At 38.8% G+C, this 25,182-nt stretch overlaps 1 protein-coding gene across 1 annotated transcript in view; it reads right to left on the reverse strand.

Annotated features, from left to right (window-relative positions):
• Positions 1–214: 214 nt before the first annotated feature.
• MRPL13 (mitochondrial ribosomal protein L13) overlaps positions 215–25,182 on the reverse strand; it is a 33,703-nt gene continuing 8,735 nt past the window's right edge. Inside the window, exons 5-7 of the mRNA XM_074145507.1 lie at positions 19,921–20,007; positions 19,466–19,587; positions 215–1,145 (exon numbers count right to left, since the gene is read on the reverse strand). Of these exons, the coding sequence (XP_074001608.1) occupies positions 1,121–1,145; positions 19,466–19,587; positions 19,921–20,007 (234 nt within the window). The 3' untranslated portion in view covers positions 215–1,120. The remainder of the gene's footprint in view (positions 1,146–19,465; positions 19,588–19,920; positions 20,008–25,182) is intronic.

Raw genomic sequence — 25,182 nt, forward strand, 5'->3', positions numbered from 1 at the left:
CAAGCACACCATATGGCACTCCACACCAAGAGTCGGCCAAAGCCTCAGGATGAAAAACGATGGTCGGTGACCAAATACCTCTTTGGTCATAACGAACAGGCGAAATGATGAGCAAAGCATCTTGTGCAGAAAAACCCTTTGTAGAAGGTTGCTGAAGACTGCGAGATAAACTCCCACAGCACATAAAAAATGACCATCACAAATCTCACCTCCTCATTCCTCCAAGATGCACCATTTAATAAGGGTTCTCTTATCTCCAAGAAGACCAGAGTATGCCCGCACGTGTGTCTGGTACCTGCATCAATTCCTCTGAAGAGCTCTGTTTTTCTAGTGTGTAATTTAGCTCTGGAAGTTTGATTCTTCTCAGCCCCAGCACAGTAACTTCAGTGGGTACATTCACCCAGAAAGACAAGGAAAGCGCAGGCCTGCACAGACGTGCATTCAGTGAAACCTCACCGTTGGCTTCACATGGGATATACCCTCAGCATTCCAGAAAAGACCTTCAGAAGAACCGCACAATCAGTTACAGGAGTAATAAACAGCTCAGGCCACTAGTTGGTTTTTTTACATCCCCAAAGAGAGAGTGAGGTCTCCATGAACAATTCCCTTTTTCTGAACTAAGACTGGCATTCTCTCACTCATCAAGCTTGTAAGGATGGATCACCTCTTTTACCAGGAAAGCAAATCAGATTATTTACCGGCAGCGTGCTGTTGTGGCAGCTCCGTGACCATTATTCACCGCTCTTACCTCATGGAATTCAAGTTATGCAGCTTTCAGAGTGAGATACTTCATTTCAGTAAACAATGCACTGTTTCCATGAGATGTAAATATTCCTTAAAAATATATCAATTCTTTAATAATAGTATTAAAACAAATGTAATTAACAAATACCAGATCATACAACAGAGAGTACTGGTGGTATTAACAATATAATATCTATTCTTGGCTGTTTCAAATACGTTAATTTTAACAATCTTTCCAAATAAAGTTTATTAACACTTGCCAAAAGCATTCTGTACAGAAGAGTTGACTGAGATACACAGATGCCTCCACGTTAGATGACTTTTTTTTCAAGGAGGAGAGTCATTCCCGATGGCCGTTTTTCTTCCTTTGCTGTTATTATTTCCTTCGAAAATCTTTAGGTCTGGGGAAAAAAAACAAACCAGAAAGGCGCTTTGTTAAGGAAATATATGGAAACTGCAGTGGCTTTGCTTGAAGGATGCAGTAACAGCTGTAACTATTTTTATTTCCTTATTCTGGTGCTTGAGTTTTTGTGCTGATGGATGTTTTCTGGATTACATTAAAAAGGCAGAACTAATCAAAGATTACTAAGACCTCTATGAATTTACAGAGTTGGGTCAAGGTGTTTCTTACGACCCACTCCTGCTTTCCTAAGCAAAACAGAAGAGTATCTTTAACTGAACGCAGTCTCACTCTAAACACTAGCATTAATTTATCTCCAGTTTAAAAAAAAACAACCTGTGCATAAAATGGCAAGTTTTAAGTTACCAGCCTACTCCCCACAACACTACTAGAGTAACTAAAACCAACGACTTAAAGAAAAAAATACTTTGACTCTTAAAGGTTGTGCAATCCCTTCTGCTCGGACGGCAAATGTGGAAAACATTCAGACAACAGACGGCTGTTTGTAATCCTCTGCAATTTCCTACTCAAGCGTATGTCACTCAGCCTGTCGCACAGCCACCGGCTGGAGAAACCACGCTGTCCCCGAACCTACCACGCACAGGATCAGACTAGATCACGTTTTTTAGAAGAATGCCAAGTTTGAGGGCTAGAAGCCAGTCTACATCCCCCACAGGTCCTGAAGAGAAGTTCAATTTTCACTAGAATTAAACACGAGATGTAGTGACAAAGGTTTTGTAACCGTGTAATGGAACGCCAGGTCAGTGCATTTGCTGTGAAGCTGAATGAAAACAAAGTCTGGAATACAGGAAAAGCTGCAATCCACAACTATAAACCAAGTTAAATTTACAATGGTGGTAAATTTTATCACTAATTTTGTTCATCAGTGCAGATTAAAAGCAGGTATCAGTGGAAGCAGGGGGCTTGCACTGGGGACAGAGAGTTTAGATGGCTGCAGAGACGCCGTACAGAAATATAATACTTCATTAGTCGTTAAAATTGTATGTTGCAGATCCAGCGTTTTTCAACCACCAGCACTGCAAAGTGAAGTCAGTCCTGCAATTCTTGTACAAGCCTGTAGGATCTTATGGTAAAGCCACTCTGGAATTCAGTCTCTGCTATTTCAAGTGTATCCTATAAAATTTGATGATTGTATGAATTTTAAAGAACAACTCTAAAGACGAACGATTGTTCATGCTGTAATGTATCAAAGCTTCTTTGTTTCCCATTTAAATGGCATATTCTGTATTAACATTTGGACTTGTATCTTTTGTGCACGAAAGAACTTCTGTAAGCACCATACCCCTTGTTTACATACTTGCTTAATGCTGAACTTGAACATACTCAACATTTGAGAACGCACGAGACAGTCAAGTCATGGTTCCTACAGTCCTGGACTTCAGTCCTCAGAAATATTCCACATTCTGTTACTCTGATCTCACCCCTGCATACCACAACATATATTTCATTATATCACACTGTTTGTGGTGTCTTAAGAGAGCAGGATTTTGAGCAGTGAGACTTTGCAGAAATTTTACCACTGCATCCATCCTAGACCAGTGCCGAAAGATTATAGAGATGCAACACGGTAAAGACATCATTGTCTTGCAGCTTATAGTTATTACTCATCCACTTGCACATTGCTCAAAGGATTTTGCATTTGTCTTTGAACGGCACAGTTAAAACTTCAATCTCAGGTTACAGTGGAGCACTGCAAAGCTAGAGAGCTCACAGGACTTTGTTCTTGGGTAAAAATCCAATTTTTCTTTTTTTTTTTTTTCCTTGCTAGCTATTTGTATCTCAAACTTAACACTTGTCTTAAATGCATAAAACATTGGACTCTTAGTTTGCCGTCTTACAAAGTTAATGAAGCTTAAAGGCAGAATTTTCTACACTGAGACACTTGTGTGAACAAATACAAAAGTTCTTAAAGCCTTTTCTACTGCCACAGTAGGCTTTTATGCCTACTAGTACTTGGCTTTTGGAGGCCACAATCTCCGCTTTTAAAGAGTCCTTGGCACTAGGAAAGCTAAGCCTTGAAAAACACTGCCTTTGGCAAAAGTGTTATAAATATTTTGTCAGACAAAGACTAGGAACGCACAAAAACCTTGTCCACTCAGAGAGAATTATTAACTACTTGAGAACACCAATGGATAACTGCTCATTGATAAGTGACATAAATCCTTGCAAGAGTGGTGGTCTTTGATGGCAGTGCTTTCTCTTCTTCCTCAGCAAAGCACCGAGATTACACATTTGGAACAAAGGAAATTATATCTCCTAGAAGACATGGTTCAGAAATTCACCCAAAGGCAAGACTTCACATAGCCTCTTTTTTTTTTAGGGAACATTTTTTGGGAAAAAAATAATTTTGCTGTATATTGAGAGCAGGCTCCAAGACAAGGGGAAACAGGAGGCAAAATGTGGGAACTAGCATCTCTGAAATCTATGCTGAAAGGCAAAGTACTACGGGTTCACTGAAAACGTGCAGCATTAGTCTGTGCAGCAGATGTCTGCCACCAAAACATGGAAAAAAATATTTGTCCCACTAACACTTTATACTGCGCATAAAAAGCACTAAAACACAGTCCAGTGAATTCTAGGCAATTAACATCCAATTATGCCCTGCCTCTCAGTGCTTCCCTCTCTTAACAAAGAACTGATCCTAAGCTCTGATTACAGATTTTAAATCTCTTAAATTCTCCCTTTTGGTTTTTTGGGGTTTTTTGGGTTTTTTTTTTTGCATACTCACAGATATCAGAAAAAGAAAACAGTTGCTGTAAAATTCTGACAATCCACAGTCACTGAACACAAAACAGGTAAACTTCCACATAGGTACAAATTCATGGGATCAGTTTTTGCTATGGAAAACCAAAGGTTCTTAGTGGTCCCCACTGTAACTGCTGGCGCTTCCTTCTTCCCAAAACTCTGCAGAATTAAGGTATTCTACATAAATGTTGTCTTTTGATTCAGATACCAGCCCTACACGCTTGTACACTGAAGAAATCAAATGGACCAAGACAGTTTTCCCATTTACAGGGGAACTGTAACTTTTTTGCTCAGTAGCCCACTCGAAGAAATGAGACTGAGGTCAAAGCAAACCCTCAAACATGGGCTAAGATTTTCTCAAGAGGCGCAGTAGGTCTGGTTCAGTCTATTTTATAACCTGATTTCTCTCACACATATACCTGAGCACACCTCTTTGTAAACCAGTACTCTACCAAGCTTTTCTACTCAGATACGTCAAATTTCTAAATAGCTTTGAATTTACGTTCTTTTTGAAAAGAATTGCTATTCTTTTCTCTTGAGCAGTGACAGCTGTTAATGGTCGTAATTTCAGCAAGTGTTAATCCCGTCTATAATAGAGAGAAACACTACAGTATCAGGAGTGAATGTGCATGCAGGAAAAAATAACATTTCTGATACAAAGTCGCATTAAGTAACAAGCCAAATGCCTCCATAAAACATCAAAATCCCAGCTATATGCACCTAGGGTTTGTGTCTTCTTAGCCTCCACCATAACTCCTGCATCAGAGAAGCTCCATCCCCGACAGCAGTAATACCACTGTTGCATATACTATATTATAAATCATATAGTTAAAAATACTGCAGTTGGTTTGCCTGTTTACGATGCAGTAGAAAGCAGAATAAAACCTTGCATAGTATTTATTCAGAAAACAAGTTATTCAGAGTGTAAGAGAAAACAGAACTGAAGGCAGGTTAACAAGACTGAAATGTTATTATTAATTTCAAAATGGAAAACGAGATAATAAAGACCACCTTCACTGAAAAATACTTCAATATATCGTTCTCTAAAAAGATGTCGAGATTAGTAAACAGAAGTTCTCAACTTGCTGACCTGCCACTTTATAACTTATTCAAGATATCTACAGAGTCTGAATAAAATGTTAAAAGGAAAATGGTGGGAAGCCAGTTCTGCCTGGCTCGATACCACAGATGATTTTCAGCACAAGAGTTACCAAACACAGTGCCATCTCCAAGAAAGGGATCCGAGAGCTACCTGTGGCCTGTGAAGACTCTCAGCCTGCAGGATTCCATGCTCAGCAGAGCAGAGAGAGGAACGCGACAACTGATTTATAAAATTAAGAGAAGTTCGTTTCATATTTTAAAGATAAAGGACCCGAACATCCTTATTATAAGGCTTTGTGAATCTGGATATTCTTTTCATACCTATTATTTGAAAGCGATGAAAATAACGGGCTCACTGTACACTGCGTATAAAGGATAAACCATCCGCTCGTGAACAAACTGTTAAAGGCTGCACCTACAACACGCAACAGGATATGCAAAATGTTGGTGGAAATAAGGAGCAAATGAGACAGCTATTTAAACTCTCAGAAATTATGTGCTAAATGTAAGGGATTCTGAAGACACCCTATACATCCAGGGTATTTTTAGTGATTAATAAAATTACAGCAATTTGTGAAATCTCACTGAAACACAAAACTGACTTATTCTTTCTCAAAATTAGAGCCATTCAGCTATATTAACGAACTCAAGAGATTACTTGGAGGGGATAATTCAGATGTGCAAAATTCTTCAGATACCATTCACCTAGAAATGTTTCAGGGGTCCTGGTGGACACCAAGTTGAACAAGAGCCAGAAACGTGCCCTTGCAGAATAGTACCCTGGGCTGGATTAGGCCAAGTATTGCCAGCAGGTCAAGGGAGGTGATCTTTCCCCTCTACTCAGCATTGGTGAGGCCACAGCTGGAGTACTTTGTCCAGTTCTGGGCTCCCCAGTACAAGACAGACATGGGCACACTGGAGAGTCTAACAAAGGGCCACAAAGATCATTATGGGACTGGAGCAGCTCATATATGAGGAAAGTCTGAGAGAGCTGTGACTGGTCTGCCTGGAGAGCAGAAGGCTCAGGGGGATCTCATCCAAGTACGTAAATACCTGAAGGGCAGGTGCAAAGAGGATGAAGCGAGGCTTTTTTCAGGGATGCCCAGTGACAGGACCAGAGGCAATGGGTGCAAACTGAAACACAGGATGTACCGTCTGAACATCAGGAACCACTTCTTTATTATGAGGTTGACGGAGCACTGGAGCAGATTGCCCAGGAAGGTTGTGGAGTCTCCATCCCTGGAGATACTCAAAAGCTGTCTGGACGCGGTCCTGGGCAAGCAGCTCTAGCTGGCCATGCTTGAGCCGAGGGGTTGGATCAGATGACTTCCAGACGTCCCTTCCAACTAACTGGTTTGTAATGATGCAGTTAGAATTCTTTTCAGACTAAACTGTAGCTGTGTGAAATCTGCACAGGCACTGAAGACAGAATTCACAACGGCAAACTTTAGCCTAAGGAGGTAAGTACCTTCAAGTCATCTTCAAGCCAAGAGGTGAGTATCTAAAGTCAGTGATGAAAGGCAGGGCTTCCCCAGAGTACTTTAAGTAAAGATTTATTCCAAATGGAGCTTAAACTACCCATGCTAAAGTAATACTGAAGTCTGGTGATCATACATGTTAGAAGAAGAATAACTTAAGCCTATTCCCTAACAACCCCCACCAACTCTAACGTACACCACTTCTCGCAGCTGCATAAAGCAAGGTTATCTTTAACCTAGGTCAGTTCGACGAGTCTCTTTATTCCATTACTACGCAAGCAGAATGGAAAGGCAGGAAAAGCAACGGACAATACTTAAACCAGCCTTTTTGCCAGAAGAAACGCTCATGAAGCTATGACCTCAGCCTCTGAGTATCTCAGATGGCAAACAGAAACTAACAGTGCAAAAAGACCTACTTGCATAGTTGCAACTATGATAGGACCCCCCCTCCTCATAATATTCAACACTCTTTTTCAGTATGATGTGAAATGCACTCTTCCTAGGGCACTTTTCCTGTCAAAGTGGACGGAACAGAGACCCTTTCCAAGAGTTAAATGTGTTCAATTTTCAACTCCTGGAGTGAGTATTTATTTCCATCAAGTCTGAACAGACTTGCTTCACAGTTCCATCTTTATTAAATTCTTGTCAGCACATTCCAGCAAAGATGTTTCCCTTTGCCTAGCAATGTTTTGTGGAGGCAAAACAGCCACAGAAAAAATAAAATAAGGGGTGGCGGTGTTACCCTGTGAAGGCCAAATCTAAGTAATCACCAGTCTGCGTTATACTGCAACTATCTCGATTTCAAAAATACATAAGCCAACTTCATCACCTTATTTCTAGCCGAGTGAGAGAACACCTTGTAATACAGTCCTTACAGCAGACAGATGGAAAATAGCATTACTTGCCTCTAAAAAATAATAAGGTTAAGGCTCTAGAGTAATACATGACACCATCTATTTTATACGTAAAGAAGTTATTTTACAATCCTTTACAGCATTTTGATTTTTAGACAATCCTTTCAAATATTTTCTCTTCTTTTTTAGTAACTCAGAATACTTCTTCAAAGTAGTACTAGTAGGTAGTACTTCTACCTATTTTAGCCCAAATTATTCTGTTTCTTAGAATTTCTAAATGCTTTGGGATTACCTATAACAATATAATTTATAATGGATGTTGCTCTTCTCTCTTCTTCCAAAAAAGGTAACACACCTGCCTATTTTTTTCAACCACATGCTGCTGATAAAACAGCATTTGATGACATGACCATATGGTCTTTCAAGCTCAAAAATACTGGATAATCATCTCTCCAAGAACAATTTCTACTCAGAATAGTTTTATTGTTAGGTTGCATTGACCGAGGCACTTCAAAAGAAATTACACAAAGTCAAATTTAATGGAGTTTCTACAGTCATTTTTGTGTGCTTGCAAGCCTGTCTTCATGATTGCTAACTAATAGTTTCAAAGCTGCCTCTGCCAAGGAATAAGAGCGTCAATGCTGCAGAAGAAGTGACCTGTCAATACCTGCTCTTGACTCAGTGATGCACACCTGGTTTGGAAGCTTTGAAGACCTCAAATTGCATTTCTCTCTCACCTGCAGGCAATTATCTCAACATTGGAGAACGTGACCCAGAGAGCAAGAGCTCCCCCTACGTTCTGCAATCTCCCCAGCAATAACGATGAGTGTTGAGAAAGGATTTAACCTTGCATCAGCGCTGTGAAAGGTCAGCGCCTTCAGGCTGACTAATGCTGCACACTAATAAACTGACAAAAAGATGAAAGCAGCGGTACAAGAGCAAAAGTTGAAAAGGACAGGCTTAGAATTCTGTTAAGATATCACTGCTTCCATGAATGAGAAAAACCACTCCAGATGCATTAAAAACCCCATAAAAATTAATAACCATCCGGTATGAAAGGCACATCCGTCTCTTCCATTCACAGTCTGTGCAATGCTCCCTATTATTTGAAAAATTTCATGTCTGGTAGGTTTACCACTTGCATGGGTTATCCATCAAAAAAAAAAAAAAAAAGAAAAAAGTATCAGTTTTAACTTACAGTTATCAAAATGTTTTAAGAGCAACTCATGCCAGAGGATTTTAGGTCTGTGGCTGCTATGATGGACTTTTTTCCACTGGCTTTTTTTTTTTTTCTTTTTATCCACTCTGTTTCCTGCAGAACAGTGAAGTGTTCCCCAAACAGCTGAACGAGTCTTCAGGGTGACTGTATAGTTTTACAGAAGCTCTGCGTGATTTTCCTACACAGATTTCAAGAAGTTCAAGTAACAACAGGGATAAAATCTCTCCTAACTTGGCTGAAAAACTAAAACACACAAAGAAATGTAGTTTAATTAGTGTTAAAGTACTTCTAGATTACCTCCAAATTTGTTAAGTAGGTAACCAATGATATCCACTGGCTCATAAATGTGTCTTTTAGGAGAGTTTATAAACAACACAGTTTCTAACAGAAGACGACAGATAGGGGAAGACCAAATAGTGAAAAGATCTTGTGGATTGATCACGCCACTAAGTACCTAGCCCTCAGCCAGTCTATGATCAGTTACTCCGAGGCAGCAGGCACACCGGATCTGTATTACTGTAGTGCTCTTCTTCATGTTTATGGAAACTGTAATCACAGGAATGTGGGATTATTGCTAACTGATGACAGTCGGCTTCTTACGCGGGATAATTCTACGGCTCATCTTTCATGTCCGTTTATTAATGACAATAGGTATTCCTTAGCCTTCTTTTACAACAAAAGATTCCAAATAACTTGTTTTTATATAAAACTGTTGCACAATACACATAGCATGAAATCTGCCGTCTATCTGGCATACTTCTTAAGGTTAATTTATGAATACAACTATAAAATTTTGAGTATCTTAAGATTCATTTTTATAGACAAACTTAAAAGACAGACTTCAACACAGAGCCAAAATTTACTGTAAACTCCGAAACAAGAGGAATATATATAGTTTTCAGGTACACTTTGCAAGTTGTGCCAAAGTCAATAGCTATTAGGTAAGTGCACTATAGCTAAAGGGGATCTCTGAATACATTTCATCTGTTTGACTAATCACACTAGTAAATCAAAAACCAAGGATTAGACATGGCCATCATTCTCTGTAAAACCAAATTATGCGGTTATACTCAAATACCAACAGAGTCTGGAGCTGGGGGGGGAGCTGAATCGTTTTTCTACTCAAGATGTACCTACTATCCCAGGGTAGCTCTATGGCTCTGGTAAAATAATCAGTGAAACAGCTAATGATATTTAAACTATCATTAAATTTCCAATAACCCCCGTGGCCTATACTAAACCATGAACTTGCTCTGCTTGGGGGCAAAAGAATCTTTTTCACATTGCAGTAGTTCTTGGGCAGACTATCAGCTTGCCTAAAAAGCATTTCTGCAAGTATAACTTATTCCACTTGGACAATAAACCACAGTAACAGAAGCTACACTTAGTAACAAAAGAGAGTCAGAAAAGGTGGCTTTGCTGATACTGTTATGCCAGTACAGCTGCAGTGACTAACCCTTTCCTGCATACACAGAGCTTCAGAGAAATCTTTTGTGGTCCTTGACTACATTTTGTTGGGTTTTTTCTCCATAAAACTAGCACTGGTTTTAACTTGATTTAAACATTATCTAAACCAATGCTAATATGCATTTAGGTACTCTTAATGAAAGCAAGAATGGCTTATTACAATTTAAAATAAACTTGTTAGAACCCCAATTTCCCTAAAAACAAATTAAGCAAAACTGAACTGAACTAATGAAAAATTACTGTCAATCCCAGATTTTGACCTGGATTATAAGAATTCTGGTTATAAAATGATTTAAAGGTAAATCAATGCAATGTACATGTAACCTTCATCTCAGCAAGATAATGCTTTTTGCAAATGAAAGGGTTTTCTTTAAGTGATATATTGTGCTAAAAACTGTAGGACTGTACAAAGAACAGCACTGTACCCTTGGCTTTGTCCAAAGAATTACGTTATTCTTCAAATAAACAGAGAAGTGGGTAAAGGAATGGTGAAATGTTTTCCAGACTTACTGTCAGCACCAAAAGTGAAAAAAGCAAATCTAGACATTTATAAAAGAGCAATTAAAAAATAATCTAATTCTAATTTCATCTGGGCAAGTAGTTCAACACTACCATATACAACCATTCTCATATTTCTTGTCTAATTCCCATTAATTTAGTTTCTATTCTTGCATACGAGATCCACATTTTAGGGGAAAGGGAAAGTAGCCTCTTCAGACAGCTGAAGTGAAAGTGCCCAGTTACCCATTTATTAAACCTCTTACCTTCAACTCTAGTTTTAGCTACACTGTAAGCTGCCCCCAGGTAAAGGGCATGAGAATCAGTAGCACTGGTGTGTTTTACGCATGCTAGAGAAAAGCCAGTAATTCATTTTAACAGGCTAAACAATCTAAACATGAACTTGTCAGATTTTTAAGATGACCGTTCTTGATCAGTATCCAGTTGCTACCTATGGTTAAAACCTTATGTAGAGGACAGGAATTTTCTTCTCAAGTATCTGTGTGGCTTTTTGACCATGGGATGCAGCTATGGTAGCCTGAAATGTGAGACCCAAGTTATCTTCAATACTTCTGTTAAATTCTACAAAAAATCATGAGATATTTTTATGCCCTTACTATTTAAAAAAAAAAAAAAGTTACCAATGATAGTTCCCAGATTTCAGTGGGGGTTAATGATCTCCAGTTAGTTACTGGAATTCCTACTAAGAACCAAAAAGCCACAGAAAATGAACTTCCAGAGGGATTCCTCGAAGAGTACATTGGAACAGGATTGGGCTGTATTGGCAGGACAGCTTTTTCCTGGTTTATACAGTTTCTGGTTTTAGGAAAAAGTAAGACCGGCTCAAGTCTTTCACAGAAGTTTGTGTTGGCCACCTCTTCTCTGAACACTGATACACGCCAGCCCTTCTTTGTGGGAGGAGATGAGCACCCAGGTTGGAGGGCAGTGCTGATTCCTAGTCCAGAAGCACCCCATGGCCCAAGATAAGAACCAAGCACTGTGACAGGAGACGCGCTAAAACCACAACTCAAACCCCAAAAAGCTGCAGACACGCTGCAACTAAACTGGAACTAAGAAAATGGCTGGAGTATGTTTATTTCGGCACAGAATTTTTAAAGGCTCGTGAATAAACTCAAGATGGTCCGTATAAAAATTGCTCAAGACCTCACCATTTTTGGAGGAAATCTCTGTGGTCTTCTTTCTGAGCTTCTCCCTACAGCTGGAGTAACGACCCCTCAATTTTCAATTTATTATACCTTATATTTCATTGCAGAACAAAAAGCATTATACAAATTTGGTATTAACTGCAAGTCATAATCTTTGTAACACAGCAAATCACTGGAAATACTCCAAATATCATTTTTGTATCCGATATAGTGTGAGGTGGATTTTGGTGTTGGTTCCCTGTAAAGTTATACGGGGAAATTAACTGACAAAAAAAACTTCATAAAATAAACTGCCAGCATCTTACTTTTATAAAAGTACTGTTTATAACATCATTTCAGCGGCACATCCAGGATATTTCTGGCTGCTCCTTCAGCTCTGTTACTACTAAATCCCAGAAATAATTTGACTAAAAATAGAAACTTACACGAGAAACTGTGGAATTGGGCAAGACAACTACTGTTGCCATTATCTTGAAAGACACCAAACAGAAAGGGCAACTGTGGCTGAGAAGATCTCTTAATCCAAAACCCCTTCTGTTTACCAACGCCTACAAATTTGTTTGCTAGGAACATCAGCAGCAAGCTTTGGGTTGCCCGAGGTTGGCAAGGCTGACTTTAAGGAACATGAAGCTGGGGAAGAACTGGAAGTTACGACCACTGTATCATCAGCACTGGATGTATAAGAGGATTATCAGAGCCATCTGTGGTTCCTAGCTGTCTGACATGCTTGTTTTCCATCACCTACAAATTTTTCTTCCCAAGAATATTGTAATTCTCTGCTTTCGAAGCCACAAAATGTTGCTGATGAACTACCAAGAACCTGTGTGCCGTGCCATGGGGGTGACACTCACTGTCAATACCAGGACCCTGCCCAGCCCGTGCTGTTCAGCCAAAACAAAATTACGACTTCAGACCAGGTTCCGCAACCCCCTGCCTCAAAGCAGGATGTACGGATGGGGGCCAGGAGTCAGGCAAGTTACTCAGAAAAATAAACATTAAAAAGGTGTTTGGTTTTCTTAAACCAAATGTCAGAGTTTACAATACATCAAGTTTTAAAAACGTCAAAAGTGTTCAAGGACGTTTTTCCCGAGGAAGACAAGCGAGAGGCTGTCTGGCCCGAGGGGAGCTCCTGTGAAGGCTGGCAGTGGAACAGGCGCCCAGTATGCACACCAGCACCAGCCCCAGCGCGTCCCTGGAAATCAGACGGCTCCACTTTCTTCAGGGAAACTCTCAGGAATGCATCCATCTAACTGGAACAACACAGAGCTGCTGTTCTATATATTTGGTGACATTCTTATTTAAATACTTCTTCAAAAACAATTTCCTGCCTTTAAAACTGTCTAAAAACATATATAGACCCAGACAGTTAAACAACTTTAAAACAGTATGTAACAGAAAAAATTACACATGAATCTGATGTATCCTTGCTTTTACGGAACAGAACTGTTTGCTTAGTCATATGTGACTGGCAAATTCTGTGATTATTTCTGTTTAAAACTCATTTAAAAGACATATAATCTTAAACTTCAAACACACTAGAAATAATAGTTTCATTCATGGTAAGAAGCTACAAAATCAAACTCAGTCAAAGGAACTGGTTTTTGATCTTTCTCCCCTCTGAATGTGTCTGGAAAAGACATAATTTAACTTTCCTGTATCGACACGGTTTTCCACCATGCTTCTTTTAGATGTCTCCGTGAAGGATCTAAGAGTGAAGCTCTGCACAATTTGGGAAGTCAATTGGTTCAGGTTAGGGATAAAAGGCAAGAACACTCAAAGAAAATTTTTACTCTGGTGAGACACTGGAACAGGTTGTCCAGGGAAGTTGTGGATGCCCCATCCCTGGAAGCGTTCAAGACCAGGCTGGACGGGGCTTTGAGCAACCTGATCTAGTGGGAGGTGCCCCTGCCCATGGCAGGAGGTTGGAACTAGATGATTTTCAAGGTCCCTTCCAACCCAAACCATTCTATTGATTCTATGAAAATCTCTCTCCCTGGAAATATGCTGACATTTAATTTTCCACTTTTATAGAGCAGGATCCTGCTTGATGTCGGATCATGAACTCTGCTGTGGTGGAAGGAGGGGTGACGGAAGGCTCTCCACTCTGAAAAACAAACTATTTGCTAGGTTTCCACACCAGCCCTGCCTGGGCTTTCCTTAAAAAACATTTCTCTGTTTTAGCATTCCACTTGGCTATTGTATGTTTGTCTATGGTGTGTCGGTTTCCAATTACCAGCAAAATAGCCTTTGAGAAAACATCTATAGCAAGACATTTTGATACAAAATATAGGTAAGAACTCCAATGAGATCATTAGCAACACTGAGCATGTTCTATTCACATTCCAAATGAAAATTGTTTATGTATAACTTCAGATTAAAATGAAAAGGGCTCTTTTTCTCCTAATACTAATAACTTCTCATATAAATTCTGTACGTGTCTTACAGCTATTTTTTATAGAGTCAGGTACATTTCTTGGGTGTAAGTATTAACGCGAAACCTTAAAGATTAATTTTCTCATTGTAATTGTGTTTATCTGTATTTTATAGCCTTACATACCTTTACACAAGCTATGCTTTTCATTTGGTCTTTTCCATGAAAAGATACAGCAACTTTTAAAAGGTTAATATGAACTAATGTTGTTGTTTTTTTTCAAAGAAAGAAGATCTTCCACAAAGAGTGTCTCCCTCCAACTCCTTTTTTTTTTTAATCACTCTCAGAGGAATTTAATTCCCTTTAGAACCTCTCTCCTTTGTTAAACAGAGTGGTCAGCAGGTTCAGAACTTCATGGAAGATAAATAATAATTAAAAAAAAAAAGTCTTGTAAGGCAGGAAGACTTATTAAAACCATCTGAAGAAAAAAAAAAAAAGAGTTATAGTTTTTCAGCATCCTGCATTTTCTGATTTATTGTAGGGACTACTCTTTACTGCTTGGAAGCTATCTATTGGTCCATGAGCTTCTGCAGAACCTAAGTACACAACAGTAAACATGTAGGACTTTTATAGCCTAAATGCAGGTCACAGGGGACAAGAAAAGGCTACTCATTTTAGCACCGTGTGCTCTCACGCAGACTTCTAAGTCCCTTGTAACAAACAACAGCCCAAGGAAAAGCCAAACAGGACTAACGCTGCTAGCAACCTACACATTTGGGTTGTTAAACACAGTTTATTGACATATTAATCTATTTTACTATCTATGTTGGTTTACTTTCATCATATATAAATAACCACAAAATAACTTGCATCAGAAGAGACCCCAAAAAGTTATCTGCACCCCTCCCCAACTGAAAGTGGGACTAACTTCAGCCTTACATTAGGTTGCTCAGGAATGTGTACAGTCAAGTTCTGAGCATCTCCAAGGCTGGGGGCTCCACAACTTGTCTGGGCAGCCTGTCAGCTGGAGAAGAATAAAATGACGAGGAACCCAAACAGAAAGTTTTGCATTCTGAGATACACCTGTATTCCTACAATATTTGGAAATTCCAAACACCAGCCAATGTTCCCTTTACAGTTAAAACTCTTCTGAAACAATTTTTATGTCAGGTAGCTGGTTTTTTGGGTACATCACACTGTAAAGTTTATCAGATTTATGCTAACTAACTTGTCTTTGGTTTGTTGAACAAAGCTGTCTACAGTATTTTGTTCCTTCTTTGACTCATTTTTAAAAGAAACTTTTGCTATACACCTCTAAAAAGATGACATTATTAGATAATATGTAAAATGTAAATATTTATATCTTTGTTGTTTCAACAGTCTTTGAAAGGAGAAATGCAAACACTACCTCTTCCATGGGCTCAAGCACAATGAAAAAGTTCAGAACGCAGAGTCTACTGCAGCTGGATATTCACACAGCCTTTCTTTTAGTGCCTTTGGTGCAAAGCTGTCTATTCCCAGACACTCTATCTGGCACTTTAATCAGAACAGTGACTGCTACAATTCACTGTAAGCCCCCTTCTACAGACTTCTGTACTTTACTTATCACATCAGAAAGTTATTTTACCAAATTTGGTCAATTCTGTGTGTTTTATTTCCCAATGAAGCCCTCCTCCCCATAGCACTCTCAGTGCTAGAGAATTACCATGATACATTTATTCCCTTAGTCAGGAAGAAAAGCTTTATTACTTCAAACTGGAAACTCTGCCGAACATCAAAACTGCCAGAGAAGCGAGCTGAAGGTTAAATTAAAACTCATCTACTTGACACTAATATCTGGCATCCACAATGGTCTGGTTGCAGGCCAGGACATGAAGCTGGAACTACAAGAGCGACTACAGTAATGAGCCCTGCGGCTAGTGGCAAGATGGTAGATAACCACCTTCATCCTTGATCCCTCAGCTAAGACTTAGTGGTTCCTGAGAACAGAAAAGCAATATTTACAACTTCCTGAGCCATGAGTCACAACTGGAGAACCATATTTAGAAGCCACTGATGGCCAAACACTTCACTTTTTTGAATTCACTTAAAATTTTTACTCAGAACCTACACATTAACTGCAAGACAGGGAAAATACCCCAAAAGAAATGGTGTGCATCTTTAGTAGCCATGTTAACCCTCATGACATCACATGCTTCACCAAGTTCAATCACTAAAAGCAGAAGAAAAATACTACACAAATGAAAGGTCTCATCCTGTCTCTGACATGCAAAAATCAGTGAAACTCAGTACGACTACTATGTATGTGGATGTGCAAGCTCAAATATCCATTATACAGAAATACAGAGGTCTACGCAGGCTTTTTCACTTGACTTAAGACGAGATAAATGTCACAGACTGACTTTCTCCCACTCTTACTAGGATCTGCAAGCAAAAGCTCACTAACGTTAAGAAGTTTCACTAAAACACTATTTTGGTTTCTGTTAAACATGTGACAGAACAGTGGCACATTACTCAGTTTTCCCCTCAAAGGAATACAAATCCTATAAATACACACGAAACGGATACAGACATTTGTCCTACATATATTCCTGGGATTTCTTAATTGTATTGTTCTGGCTTAAGCAGTGAGAGCTGCTGGCCCATAAAAGGAATTACGAGCACACTCTGCCTTTGAATTGCAAGAAGGTCCTACTCAAGTGTTCATTTATGTTATCTTATTACCAGTTTTTTTTCTGGAAAAGTTACATCTCTTGTCCACATATCTCTGCTGCCCTACCTCTGCTGCCTATGAAGGGTAACTGGCCTTATTTGCATATGCCTTGTAATGCAGAGAAAATACGTGCTGTAATTCAAAATGTTTAATTTACTTTTTAAAAAAAACAAAGCAAAACACAACCCCCCCCTTTAATATTAATTTTAGTAAACGAAAAGAATCAGGCCCCTTTTAAAAATATACCAACAGTTTTGGCCGTGCACTAAAAATTATTTGCTTTCTGTTTTTACTGACAGACCATTTAAGAATATTCTTCTTGCGTGAGTTTCCCCTTATCTTCATTAATTCAAATCCAATTTTGTTCCTCCAGATTAACTTTACCTTCATACATAAAATGCCTCCTCTCTTTGTACTTAAAGGCTTCCTTTGTTTGAAAGAGGGTTACTGGTTTCACACTGTACAATTATTTTTTTCTACTGTATAAGGCTTGCTACTATCTAGTCACTAATAGCTACAAATCTAAACCGTGTAGATGCTGCAGATCAGTCTCTAATAGTGTTCTACAATCAGCTGGATGTGAAATTCTACACTGAACCTATTAAATGTTCCTGTAAAAATAGTAACCGTTCAGTTCTGGCACTTTGAAGTCCTACTGATTTGAACAAGACTTAATGAAACAGAAGACGTAATGTCTGAACATCAGGAAACACTTTTTTTACTATGAGGATAACTGAGCACTGGAACAGGTTGCCCAGGGAGGCTGAGGAGCCTCCATCCTTGGAGATACTAACAAACAGTCTGGACATGGTCCTGGGCAACCAGCTCTAGCTGGCCATGCTTGAGCAGGGGGATTGGACCAGATGACTTCCAAAGGTCTCTTCCAACTCTGACCATTCTGGGATCACTCGACTATCAAGACAACTGAGAGACCGTATCTTAGGAAGACCCATGAGAAATAAGCTGCTACTACCATTTCAGCAGCTGACCTTTGTCCACATGCGGCTAATATCTGGTTCAGAGGAACTACTCAATAGGATGACCACTTGAGGCTCATACCAGGTCTATTTTCTAGGACTAGTGTAGGACTAAGTACACAGAAACACTTTTTTACAGGACAAAGAGAAACATAAGCTTTTAAAAAGTACTACAGAAATACTAGTAATCTAACTGGAGACAGACCATCAAGTTCATCTTGGTGTTAGCTTATTTACACCCTTCGCCATCTTCCCACTTGCTACATTTTTTCTTGAATTTCATTAGAATAATCAGGAAAATCTTTCAAAATTAATTTCTCTGTTGACTACTATAATGGGATCTTGAGCCTAAACAGGACTCCCAAAATAAGCACAAGAAAAATCATACTGCTACTAATCTGAAAGTGCCCCAAATGTAACACATTATTTTCACTAGCAGGTTGACTCAATGCATGTGGTGGTATAAAGCAAACCACAAATACTCAATTCCTATGCCACACAACTACTGTGGGACTGATTTTGCGCATGGAAAAGAAACTATTTATCAAAATAAACAGATGGTATGTTCTCTGCCAAAGATCCACTCTCTGAGGTCTAATTTAGTAGAATTCTTTCCCTTCCTCTGGAGAAAACCTGAAGGGTTCCCCCCTGCAATGAATCATTCCCTCACAGAGCCGCGTGGTGTTTCCTTTGGCTATGGCCAATAGTTGCATATTATAGAGCACATACAACTCAAATAGAGTAATGAAGCTTTTTACTCATCTTCTACCCAACTCATTTTGATGAAGTAAAGAGTTGAAAATGTGATTTGAAGTAAAGGTTTTCTCATTCAAAGAAACTACAAGAAAATACAAAAATACCAGAAATACAAAAAACTTAGCAACCACTCCCTTCTAATATGACTGTTCTTTGCTTTAATAGAATCATAGAATCATAGAATCATCCAGGTTGGAAGAGACCCTTGGGATCATCGAGTCCAACCATCTACCCTACACTACAAAGTTCTCCCCTATATCATATCCCCCAACACCGCATCTAAACGACTCTTAAACACATCCAGGGATGCTGACTCAACCACCCCCCTGCGAAGCCTATTCCAATGCCCAACCACTCTTTCTGTGAAAAATTCTTCCCTAATGTTCAGTCTAAACCTACCCTGTTGGAGCTTGAAGCCATTCCCTCTTGTTCTGTCATTAGTTACCTGTGCGAAGAGACCAGCACCAACCTCTCTACAGTGTCCTTTCAAGTAGCTGTAGAGAGTGATGAGGTCTCCCCTCAGCCTCCTCTTCCTCATACTAAACAGTCCCAGCTCCTTCAACCGCTCTTCATAAGATTTATTCTCCAGGCCCTTCACCAGCTTCGTTGCCCTCCTCTGCACTCGCTCCAGCACCTCCATATCTCTCTTGTATTGAGGTGCCCAAAACTGGACACAATACTCGAGGTGTGGCCTCACCAGTGCTGAGTACAGGGGCACAATCACCTCCCTACTTCTGCTGGTCACGCTATTTCTAATACAAGCCAGGATGCCGTTGGCTTTCTTGGCCACCTGGGCACACTGCCATGTGTGGCAGTGACCACCTCTCTCCAAAAAAAGATGATGTAGAGAAAAATCATTACTTCTTTCTCCTATTGATAATGTGAGAGCCTATGTAGTACCTATTCAGTCACTTCAAAAGTATCCTTTAAAAAAATAATAATCTAAGATACTTACGGAGTCCAAACTTTTGGAAAGGCAGCAATTTCTTCTGGTGTATATTCATCTAACCTCCTGGGGACTTCACGTGGCTGAGGAATCTCTTGTAGAAGATTCTTCTGTATATCTTCTGGAATAACCTGAGGCAGGTCAGAACTGTCTTAGCTATTTGATTGTTTAAAAAACATCACCACCACCACCCAAATCCAGACCAAAATTTGTCAATGCTTCTGCATTCTTTATGCTAAGTGTTTGACGTAAATACAGAAGACAACTCTCACACGTCTTGTATCTCACAATTTTATGACAAAAGAAAAAAGCATCAACATTTCAACTATATTTAGATACATAAATAAGAATCAGCTTGATTTTTCTTAATTTACCTTCTTATGACAAGAGTTTTGCTACGGCTAACACTCCTTCTTCACCTCCAAAGCACACAAGAATGAAAATGTTATTGCGTGACTACTCACATCTTCTGGGAAAAGGTGCAGCCTCTGCATCATAGTTCTTCTCTGGAGGTTTTTTGGAAGCATTCTATAAACAGCCAGTTTAACAATCTGTGGAAAGATAACATGGTACCAAATAATCAGACAGGCTACAAGCAACATGAAAAACTAAGCTGTGTTTCCCTCTGTCCATTCCATTAGTCACTGCACCTCTTTTCAGTCAACTTCTTCCTTGCTGAAGAACTCTGGCACCACATTTAGAAGGCGCTCTAGACTTACTGTTTTGGAAGAAGGAACACTTACTCCCAGTCATATAAACACTTACTGTAACAGCCTTATAGAAGATTTCAGCTTCGAAAGTTAAGAGCTATATTTAGCATTGTGGATGATTGCGTATGATCATTCAGCTTTGAAAAGAATTGAGAAGCTTGTGGTAACTCCACATTGTATTGCAAACTTATATACATGTTATTGAGGAAAAAAAAATAGGCTCTAACAAATTTACCAAGTGTTCTCAGCATCTAGTTTAACACCATAATATGCTGTGTTTGAAACTTCTATATAATTAATGCATCGTATCTTAAGCAAAGCTGATATACCAAGACATTGCATCATGAATGTACTATATATACTTATGATTTATTCCCTTGCTCTTAGTTCCAGATGAACAATCTCACTTCTGAGCACCAGGAACTTCTGAGCACCAGGAACGAATAGAATTTGTACATCTACTCTAGATGATGCTTATTGAAAAGAAACAAAATTCAACAAGATTCTCTTGGGCTTTAGTATAGATGCCCATAATTTAAATACAAAACACTTTGTTATGGACTTCACCCAAAAGGGGAACATTTTTAAATGTAAAACAAGGCATGCAACTGTAAGAGACGAAAAGGGTTTTATGAAGGACAGCAAAGCATTTAGGGGTAGACTGACATGCAATTTTTTAAGTAGAAGGAAACCCACTCATCCTGTGCTCCAAGCCACCCAGACATAACCTAGCTCCAAACTGGAAACTACCCAGGCATGCTGAGCTGAAGTCAATAAGCCACAATGAAATGCAGCCCACTAAGCACAAACAATTCTCCCCAGCATCTGGATGTTCTGAAAAGTATAGTGAGTGAAGTTGCTTTTTAAAATAAAATTAATTAAAAGAATTATATCAAAATTTTAGAGATAATTACTAATATTGAGTTCCTAGCTGGAACTACATAGTTAAGATAGAATGATTGTTACGAGTGAAATGAAAAAGAAGTGCAGGTTCTTAAAACTCGCAGGCATTTCTACTTGGATTCTGAAGTTAGTAAACACTCAGATATTGGCCCAAATATTGGCCCCAGTATTATCTTCATTTTGCTATTCATAGGCTGGAGACAGAACTTAATAGACAGAACCTCGTCTTGGGATCCTCATATATGTGTACGTACTGCCTTGAGAAACTCTGAAGGCATTTACAGAAGCCTTAACGTCACAAAGATATTTAGATGTTATGCAGCCAGTACCGCAGATCTGTGGACAAATATAATTAATCAAGATGACAGAAGAAAAATCAGACCGGGCAAAATAATCTGTAGTGTTGATATCTCCTCTAATAAAAATCAATAAACTACTATTAAAAAATGAAGATGAAAACTAATGTTTTTAGGGATAAAACTATTATGCTTGTACAGCAAACTAGCTTGTTTAGGTCAGTATATCATGTGCTTAGACAAAGGCAAGATGAAGACAGAAAATGAACCTTCACTGGTTTACTTCACTGAATATTGAAAATAAAGTGAGACACTATAACAATGTAAGAAAGCACATGCATACTAACAACAGCTCACATGAACAGTCTTTTTAATTGTTGAACTTCATGAGGTTCACATGGGCCCACTCCTCAAGCCTGTCCAGGTCCCTCTGGATGGCATCCCATCCCTCTAATGAATCAGCCACACCACTCAGCTTGGTGTCATCTGCAAACTTGCTGAAGGTGCACTCAATCCCACTGTCTATGTCACTGATGAAGATATTAAATACATGCCTGATACAGAGCAAGAAACTGGACTCCACTGTTACAGTCTCTCCCATTCTGGAGCTTCAATGCAATTGAATGAACTCTCAGAGGAAACAAACTCACAACTTACTAACTAGACATTTCAAACAGCTCATTATTTAACTGCACGTTGTTGTGGTTATCATAGAGCCTTTAATGTCTGAGCCACTTAAAAATACTTCCATCTATACAGTACACCCATGTGGAGAACGAGAGGAACAATAACCTTGGGTTTGAGCACGCATGTTCCCTGCCCCAGAAACTCACGGTAGGGGCAAAGAGGGAAAAAAGCCTTGGCTTCTGCAACAGATCATAATTTCCTTGCTGGAATAGGTCAAGGCAGATTTACACCTCCCACCCCTCAAGCTCATTCACTTTGGTCAAGAAGAAAAATAGAGAAAAACGAAAAAAAAAAAAAGGAGGGATGAGGTGGTGATAAACTATTATTTGAGACTTTTAAAAAACCAAATAAGTGCATTACTAAGCAAGCTGGAGCGTAAATTTAAAAGGTCCTGCTATTCTGTACTTCTGTTATTGATTTATTGCAAGGTAGTTAGACCAACTACAGAACAGAAAGCCATTACAGGGAGCTAGGATAGAGAAGGTAGTGCTGGAAAACCTCTAGTTTCCTTCATTGTAACTTCTGCCGCAAAGACTTTTCTACGAGCCAAAGCAAATCCAAACCCAGCTCCTGGAAAGACCAAGTTTACATCCAGCTTCTTGCCCAAAATTCTGCTTACAGCCAGAACCTCACTCTAATTGGTGTGATGACAAGTCAAAGAAGTTAGTAAAGTACAGGCTTAGCTGAAGCTGTATGGACTGCTTTTGCAACTTGAGTAAGGTTGTGCAACAGAAAAAGCAGATCCAAGCAGCAATATTTACAGGGTGCTAAGTAAGGACTCTCCTGTAACCTAAACACATTCAAGTTTTACTAAAAATAAACCAGTCCTAAATAAAAAGGTATGGAATTGCAAGAAAAAGTCTGCTACTGAGCTCACGCAAAACCTAAACCCAGATTCAATGCTCCCTGAAAACACTCATCAGAACATGCTGTTTCTTTAAGCAATTAACAACAAAAATCTTTCTAAGTGCCTGTAACGCACATCTAATAAAAGACAATTCTTATTGTTTTCTATGTGATTATGTTTACTTTGAACTATTAAAATAACAAGAGTTTAATTTTACATAAAAGGTATAAAACCCAATTGATTTCTGCGGGACTTCAAACCGGCAAAGAGGTCTACCTACCCACAGGTCTCGCTGCAACCTCAGTCTCATTTTAAAACTAATTAGTACAGTTTAACAGTTTATTCAGTTATTTATGGATTCCTACTGCCTTCCTCTACCCAATCCTTATCTTTAGTACTAGCAACCTGTAATATTCCATATCCTCATAAATACTCCTGAAGGCCATGACACTTTCTCCATCAGGTAAAGACTTCCACCATCAGATGTATACAGCAACAACAGCATTAATATTTGGAGATTTTTGAAGTACTGGAATGCTGTTTGCCCTGATTTCTTTTGAATTACAAAATCCTTATTGGCTGCAGTTACAACCGTCATCCTGAATATTGCAATACCTTTTTTTCAAGTTGGCTAATTTATAGACTCACAGCATAGTGAGTATACACATGCTTTTAATCACAGTTATATGACATTACCTTTTTAATTTCCAATTTAAAGGGCTAATTAGGAGGAAAGGAATCTGAAGGCAGCTCCACTAAAACTCTTGCACTTTCAGTCCCTTACTCCACGGTGTAACATTTTATGAGTACGAATAAATTAAAAATATATTTATTTGAAACACTGCGTGAAGCTTTAACATTTAAATTTTTGTGATAGGCTTTGGCTCATGTGCAAGTTGCAGACTACGCTTGATGGAAACAAATTCTGAGAAAGATTCTTTGCCAGATAAAACATACTGTAAAGAAGGAAATCAACAGAGCAATACCACTCTTGGGCCTGAGAAGCACAAAATAATTGGCCGAATTTCCAGAAGAATGTCTACCCTAACAACTGAATTAAGTCCAATAATCACCAGGAAGCAACTCTAGAACATGGGAAGGACACAGTGCTCCAGAGAAAACAGGAGTGATTAATTACAGAGCATACCAAAAAAAAACCTAGAAAAATTTCAGGAGATACACCAGTTACTCAGAGGTACAGCTTGATACAACATCTTCCTCTACCAGTTTTTGGTTTTCTCATCTGTATTTGATGTTGTTCGTTTCATTATGTATGTTATAAAAGCATACAAAGAACTTCACCTTACTACCTCCGAGAGTTGTGCGAGTAGCACAGCAAAAGGGAACATACTTAATACTGCCATAAGAATTATTTGGTCACAGACAAATTAAACTCCAATTGCATGCCATTTAACTTTCCACTACTGTTCAGTACTTAAAAACTTAGAAGTTTAATGTATTCTTTAAATTAATATATTAATTTGCCTTGCAAATTCAAATAAGAAATGGATTAAGATTTTTTTAAAAACAAAGTATTTATTATTGTCTACTTCTAAGCCAGCTCTAAGACTTATTTAGAGCACCTAGAGATTTTAAGATAGCAGGTTCTGTAACAATATTCTCCTGCCCATGCCATACTAACTTCTGTGTGTTTACTAATCCAGACTTTGAAGTTTTGCTCTACTTAATTAAAAAACATTACTCTATAGTAATAAAAGAAAATGCTATTATATCCGGTGTTTCAGTAAGTGACTTTAAAGTATGCACTTCTTATTATATTACCTATCCCTTACTGATGCAAAGAAAATAGGCTCTCAAATACCAACAGCAAGACTTAACCATGTTTTCTATCTGAGCTTTTCTTCAAAAGATTATTATTATGCAGATATAATGGCAAGTCCATACATGCAAGCAGTTGCTGAAGAGCATTCAATAGGAGAATGAGAACATTTTAAGCCCCTTCCTATCAGTGCCAGCAGCTGAACAAACCAGAACCCCGACAACCCCGGAGGCCTCCTCAGGGGAGACTTCCCTAGAGCCACCCCGCCTGGCTTAATAATCTTCCCTAGCAGGTAACATTCATTCGGAACAATTATTGCCCATTATTTCTTTGTCAGAGGTAATACAGCCTCTGAATGTTGCAAAGGTCAATCCTCTCACTGAGCATTTGGTATTAGCCAAACATGACTTCTTTTTCTTTTTTTTTTTTTTTGGAGGAGTTTCTGATGCAGCCAAAAATAAATAATCAAAATAAAAAAAAAAAAAAAAAGGAAAAAAGAAGCG

This window comes from Numenius arquata, chromosome 3 (assembly GCF_964106895.1).
Source record: "Numenius arquata chromosome 3, bNumArq3.hap1.1, whole genome shotgun sequence".
NCBI classification, from domain to species: Eukaryota; Metazoa; Chordata; class Aves; order Charadriiformes; family Scolopacidae; genus Numenius; species Numenius arquata.